The following is a 7,325-nucleotide window of genomic DNA, read 5'->3' on the forward strand; positions in this document are numbered from 1 at the left end:
CAGCTTCTCGACTATGATCTATCTCTTACCTATACTCATATATTATGTGATAATACAACTGCTATATGTCTTTCAAAAAATTCAATGCATCATTCTAGGGCAAAACACATTAAAATTAAACATCATTTTATTCATGATCATGTTGCAAAAGGTGATATCTTGTTAGAATTCATTGGTACTGAATCGCAACTTGCTGATATTTTTACAAAACCTCTTTTGTAAGAAAGATTTTGTCTACTGCGTAAAAATATTAGTATTATATCTATTTTGTAAAGAAATCTTTATAAATTTTTTTATGTAAGTGCTATTATTACACTGTGTTGCCGAAACAACTCCCAGAAGAGTCATTTCCATCTAAATCCACCTTTTCCTCTAACCAATGCACCTCTTCAATCTCCCAAAAGTTTAGATAAACACCCCTTTTTCTCTCTCATTTTTTCATCACTTCACACAAAATTTCTTTACCATGGCGAAAAGAAATATCTCACACACTGCTACAAGACAAAGCATACGATTTCAGAAAATCCAAAATGCTGAAGAAACTGTTGACCTTGAATCATCTCTTGATTTAGACTTTCTCAAAACTGATAATGAAAGCAGTGAATCATCGGAGGAACCTCCTATTAGTCAAAAAAGGACAGGAAAAAGACTAATTGAGAAAATCCCCAAAGGATCTACATGCAAGAAAGTGAAAATAGAAAGCTCAGATTTTGGGCCAGTAGATAAACTAATCTTCTATGGACCAAGTAAAAAATCAAGGTTTGAGTCTTATAAGTCTAAATCTATGGCCTATGGACACTCTGTAAGTCTTTCTCTTATGAAAAGTTTATACTGTGATGTAATTGCTATCTTCGATTTTTAACGTCTCTCCTTTATGTTTGATATTATTGGAACCTCTGTATATGAAGAGCATGTGAGGATGTTTTACTCAAATTTGTTGTTAATGACAAAGATGATTTAGAATCAATGGTGTTAGGCACTCGGATTGTTCTTGATTCCTATCAATTTGAAAAGATTTTCTCTGCTAAGTTTCATGGTTATGATGTCTTTGTACAAAATTCCTGGCAGAAAGACTTTGAAATTTCTTTAGAAGAAGCGAAAGCCTTTCTCTCTGAAAACCCTCCTGACATTGGTCCTAAAAATCTCAAGTTTGAACACAGTATTCTAGCTCGAATGATAGCCACTACTCTGCTTCCTAGGACTGGGTCGCTCAGCACCCTGACTACTAGAGACGTTTTCGTTCTTTACTGCCTTGTGAATAATAAAAGACTTGACTGGTTTGTATGAATTCGTCAGTATATGCTCGAAAGTATCAGGGATATATCCTCCTCTGCCGCTTGCTTACCTTATGGCTTACTCATTTCACATATCCTTAAAGTCATGAAGGTTGATTTGGCACCCTTCTCACCTAGGCACATTACAAGAACTTATGAAAAAATAGCCTTTACTATGATGGTTTACTCCTTAGGTGAAAAAGGATGGGTCAGGCGTCCCAAGGTTGAAAGTGTTTCAGTACAGTTTGAAGCACCCACTGAACTAACAGAGCCTCAGTCGACTTCCACCATTAACCCACGTCAGATTTAGCAAAGTCTAGATGAGGTAAAAATCATGCTCACAACCATGAAAGAACAAGTGGACAGGATCAGGGAAATCAACAAAGAAACAAGCACAAATGTGGCTAAGCTCAGGATTGACATAGGAGCTATAAGGAGGCAAGGTATCAGGGCTTTCAACTCCATGACAGAAAAGATGAACAAAATCACCAAAGAAATCGATACCTCTTATAACTCTTTCTGCACCAAAGTGATCAATACCCTGAAGTACTTCCTGGGGAGAAATTAAGGCAGTGTATGTGTGTGTGTTTTAAAGAACAATCTTTTGTTCGCTACTTGTATTTAGGTTATATATTTGGTACCTCTTTTTGTGATGGTCTGTACGAACCATCACAGTATGCCTATGTTGAAGGCATAAACGTTACTATCCTAACCAGTTTGCTTGTGACCTATATTATTATGATTGTTCTATCTGCACTCGATTTTTTTCTTTTTAATTGATGCCAAAGGGGGAGAAAGGAGGCAAGTAAAACATAGCAACTAGAGCAACAACTTAGGGGGAGTAATAGAACCAGAGCAACAACTCAGGGGAGCATGTATCTTAAGCTATGAAAGGGAAGTATAATCTGTTTTTACTCTATTTTATTCGTTTGCCTTGTCATCATAAAAAATGGGGAGATTGTTACACTTAAACTTCAATGATGACAATAAGGCAAATCAAATTCACTCACTGTGTCTTGTTAATTGCAGTAACTCAAAGAAGATACAGAAACTAAGTGAAGTAACACTTGAAGTAAAACATGAGATTCAAAATGGCTGGGAAACACAACATAATGGGAGACAATTTGAAGTGTCGTCCCTTTCTTCGATAAAGCACGGAGCACGATAATTTGAGTGGGAAACACAACATAATGGGAGACATCCTTTCTTCAATAAAGCATGAAGTACTCCCTGGATTTTGGGCATGGGGGAATGGAGCACTTAAATGAATCCAACTCATCTTGTATGAAGGAATCAGAGGCGCCTTTCTTGAGCTAAATATCAGTAAAATATTATGGGCACCAATCAAAGACCAATCTGCAACAACTCTCAAAACTCGCTTATAAGAAGATGGGCAAACTCAAGGATTAGATATGCAACTACAACATCTGTTTCTAAGCCTTTTTATTCCTTAGCACAAACACTATATTCCTAAGTCTACAAGTATCTCAAAAGATAGGAAGAAGTAGAATACAAAAAGAAAGTTGTGTCAACTCTACAAAGAATTATAATTGTTGTACAACGTCGGTAGTGAACGTTCTCAAAATCATCACTACTGTAAACATTTATCAATCTCAAAGAGAACCCTTGTGACCCAAGGGAACTGGATGTAGGTACCACACAGTTATTGAACCAGTATAAAACTGTTGTGTCTCTTTTGACCTTATGCTCTTTTCAGTTATTTCTACCAAAGTCAAATATTGTATACCGCCTAGCCCACACTTAGTCACCCCCCCCCCCCGTGCTTTCACAACATACTCAAGATTAGGTACAACCAGTATCGGTCTATTGTCACAATTCAGCTTTTAAGTTGTTTAAATTTGAGGCTATGATAGTTTAAGGCTCTACTTCGTGTCCCCCAAATTAATGTTTCCTTTTGTATTATTTTCAAATTGTGTTGGTGTAGTCTATAACTACATATTCTTTTAAAGATAAAAGGTTAGTTACACTAATTATCAAATGAAATTCTTCACATAAGTTGTGTCCTATGAAAATCAATGGTTTCTTAGAAGGAGCTCTTTTATTACAGAAAATGGGTACAATTTTATGAGGATTTATTGGTCATTATCAACTTCATGTTAGTGCTCCGCCAAATACACATATAAAAATTGATTTGTCACAATACACATATAAATATTGATTTTCACGATGACATGCACTGGCAGAGCCACCTTACACTCCCTTCGCGAGAAAAATACACTGTATAGGTATGTAATTTTTTTTTAAATGTAGATATATTATGTATTGACTCTCCTTAATTAATTTTCTGGTATATTTGCTTTTATATCTTTTGACATCCCTCAATAAAAATTCTGGCTCCGCCACTGAAGACATGATATTAAGAAGTCGTAATAAAAAACAATAAGAAAGTTTCTTGAGGTTTTAATTAAGGAAATGAATGGATAAGTTTGTTAGATCTTCATGTCCTTTAATCTAGGGTTGTCTTTTGACTATTCTTAAATATTTCTTTAAGATGTTGATCCTTATAAAGATAAAAAATAAAAAGAAAGAATTAATTTAAATAGTCATTCAACGAACCACTTCAACTAATTAAAAGTAGCCGACGAATATAAAATATATGGATAATTTATTTATAATATGTATATAATCGTATATAATCAATATATAATCTACGTATACCGACTAAAAAATGTAAACATTTTGTGTAAAGCAATTTTCACTAAGTGATTGCAAGACATTTTCTAGGTTCCTTCCGAATTATCAGTTTATTTTAGCCAAAATGCTACTACATGATATCTATTGCCACAAAGTCGTAATTTTTATATATATTATAATCTCTATATTGTTTTGTTTTCTAATCCATCTTGTCTATATTAAAAGCCATAGGTTCTTCTCCTGCCATCAACGGTTGATGGTTAATCAAAACTTTAACATTTGGATAGCAAAGGTATAATAGTGATTTCTTCTTTTCAATTGTCTTATTAAGATTTTTTCGATTTTTCAATTTACACTTTAGACACGATTATCTGATTTTTTTTATAAAAAAAAATTATATGCAGGACAATTTTGAAAGAAAAAAAAAGGATATGGAGGCTGAAATGGTAGATTCTTTCACAAAACCCACAAGGAACTACCAACACAGCTTTGTGTACAATTGGCAAAGCCTTCAAAGCAATCTGCAGGTATTAAATGGCATAGCATCAAAATATGAGGAACAAGTGAAAGAAACAGAAAAAAGGAAAAGAAAAAGAGAAGTTGAAAACTGGTATGAAGGAGTTGGGAAAATCAGAAATGAATTTCTGAAATTGCAGAAAGATTATTTATTAGCAGAAGTTCCACAAAAGTGTATATCAGAAATTGGAGATCATTTGTGTGTGATCAATGAAGGATTAATAGGACTTATTGAGCAAAGTCAAAATCTTAGCCAATTTTCTGTTGATGTTCAGAAAACAGTTTTGGATAATGATCAGTCATTCTCAACTAATAACTTGGTTGATCAAGATTTCCAGCAAGATTTACAAAGAATGTGGGCTTGCTTATCGGTTGATTGCTAAGGAAAGTCATGTATTTTCTTGTTAAATGATTCTATACTACTAAATTTACCTTAATCTTGATTTGGAGTGTTATCCTGTTCAACCTAGTAGCTAGCTTCTATCCAAATCATATTTATGTATTAAGAAATCTACTAAATATTTGAATGTGAATCCGATATTATTGTAGGAAGCTATAAATTCTATACTTTCAACTTAAACATTCTCCGAATGTGCACGAGATCATAATGGCCGCCGACTCATAAAAACACAACAACCTTTTGGCCATGATTCCGGCCAGTAGAGAGGCAGATCCAGGATATAGTTTATGGGCTCTTAATTAGAGCTGCCTCAAATTAATATAATAACTGAGTTTACAATCAAATATTTATAAATATTTAATAATAAAATCTGAACAAAAACTATTGGATTCACATAAACCTGGTACTTATAAGCTAGGTCCGCCCCGAATCCAACTAGATATCATATGCTCACGCATCTAGTGAATTGCACCATTGCAAAGCCACCCCATTGTCAAAAGTAATTTTTTCTTTCATTTGGTTTGTTCTATCGATCGAGGATTCAAATCTCACTTATTCGATTAATCTAATAAATTTGCGCTGTCACAGTTCACTAAGGGTGTAAAGCACTCTTGATGTGCGACATGAAGATCTCCATGACTGGTGACAAATCTAAAGGCTGACATACAGGTTCCCGAGATCCAGTAGCTTTTATGTTAGTCCTTGATATACCTTTGTCCATGACCAGAGGCGGCATAATTTCAAGAAGATGGGTACGCTATTGCGAAGAAGTAGATTTAATTAGAATTTACATTTGACGTGTTTAACTTAAGTCTCATACTACTTTGCCTGTTATTCCTGTTTACGCTGCTCCCAACAACTGAAATATAGTAAAAGCAACTCCGCTCACCTCCATAATACCCATGGTGCAGAGAATACGATGACACTTCTCTAAAAATTCTTATGCATCCTCGGTAGCAGTGGCGAACCTATGATTTTGTGCAAGAGGGTTCAATCTTAGAAGTACATAACATTAGTCGTTAAATAGTAGTTGTCAAGTGGATTCAAATAAAATATTTATACAAAATTTACACATCTTTAATCCTAATTTATACATATACACAGTATTATTTTTTGATAAAGCGGGTTCAGTTGAACCCGCTTGCCATCACGTGCGTACGCCACTTCTCGGTGGTTGTGCCACCGAAAGTTGGTGAACTATACCCCTCAAGCCTCTTATGCTCTTCCTTTGATGCCCCTGGCCTGACCTCAGGCTGAATCGGAATAACATGTTGTACCGTCAATTTCACTAGTAGAGGTGCATTCAATAATTATTGTACCATAGGAGTCTTTGAGCATGGGTGCACGTATATATATATATATATATATATATATATATATATATATATATATTATACATGATTTAGGCAATGGAGTATGGGTTCATGTGAACCATATCCTAAACCTAAATATGCCCATGTCCATGACTTGCCGTCGAGTGCATGTATATTCACGTTCTGATTGGAAGAGTCAAATGCTTAATACACATAATAACGAGGCGATTCTAAAGGAATTAGGATTAGATTAATCAACAAACGAATAAATCTTTATACTGACAAGCGGTGTCATTTTTTATACGTATTCCCAATTTTTTTATTTTTCTTATAAATATTTAATGAAAAATTTCGACAAACGGTATCCCGCGACACGAAATGGTATAAGATGCATACACCCCTTCCCAAATCCCACGGACCATGTCACATACATTGTTGTAGGGGTTGGGTAAGAGACGATACTCCCTTGCTGGATTGCAAACAAGAACAAGTCTCACATAAAAATTAGTAGCGAATCTATAATTTAGACTCCAAGGTTTTGAGTGAGGAAGGATTCTAAAATATATATCTAATTTTGTTTATACTTGTTTGTCACACACACATATAAGGTTTGAGGCCTCGAAACATTGGGTTCTAAAAAATAGGGTACCCCTCATTGACCTCATCTCCTGGTCCTGGACGTGCAACCAGTACTTTCATGGAATGGAAGGAAAAGGAAGGTGTATACGGTTGAATTCACGCCCATCCGATTCTACTATTTGATCGAGATCGGGAGGTTGCATCGAAGGACGGACTCGTTACGGAATAGACTAAATCACGAGGATAAGGTACCGAGTTTAGAATCGAGGTACCTGTCGAGATCGAGTCTAGTAGCGATCGAAACCAAATGAGACACATATCGAGCAAGATTGAAGATAGCACAATAACAGAAAGGCAAAATATCCGTGACTGGTCTAGGATCATGGCGTAAATCTCGGAACGGATCAAATCAGAAATGGTTAATTAGCTAATCATGGGATTTCCTGGTGTAATTAGAATTATACCATAAGTGAAATTCCTCTACTATATAAAGGGGGTTCTAATCATTTGTAAAGAACATTGTTCATAGATATAAAAGCAATATAATTCTCTTTCTCGTTTATACTATTGTTCATCAGCTTGTTATAT

At 35.0% G+C, this 7,325-nt stretch overlaps 1 protein-coding gene across 1 annotated transcript; it reads left to right on the forward strand.

The window, feature by feature from the left end:
• The first annotated feature begins 4,153 nt into the window (after positions 1–4,153).
• On the forward strand, positions 4,154–4,944 carry LOC104093999 (uncharacterized). The gene is made up of 2 exons (XM_009599838.4): positions 4,154–4,221; positions 4,334–4,944. Exons 1-2 carry the CDS (start codon positions 4,186–4,188, stop codon positions 4,826–4,828), a joined length of 531 nt encoding a protein of 176 aa, XP_009598133.3. The 5' UTR covers positions 4,154–4,185; the 3' UTR covers positions 4,829–4,944.
• The last annotated feature ends 2,381 nt before the right edge of the window (positions 4,945–7,325 follow it).

Source organism: Nicotiana tomentosiformis, chromosome 5 (assembly GCF_000390325.3).
Source record: "Nicotiana tomentosiformis chromosome 5, ASM39032v3, whole genome shotgun sequence".
Lineage (NCBI taxonomy): Eukaryota > Viridiplantae > Streptophyta > Magnoliopsida > Solanales > Solanaceae > Nicotiana > Nicotiana tomentosiformis.

What these genes read in the sequence shown, in the direction of transcription:
- LOC104093999 (XM_009599838.4), top strand. Translation starts at nt 4,186, where the DNA reads ATGGTTAATCAAAACTTTAACATTTGGATAGCAAAG. An exon ending in TTAACATTTGGATAGCAAAG is followed by an intron (nt 4,222 to 4,333) that starts GTATAATAGTGA and finishes AATTATATGCAG; the next exon opens with GACAATTTTGAAAGAAAAAA.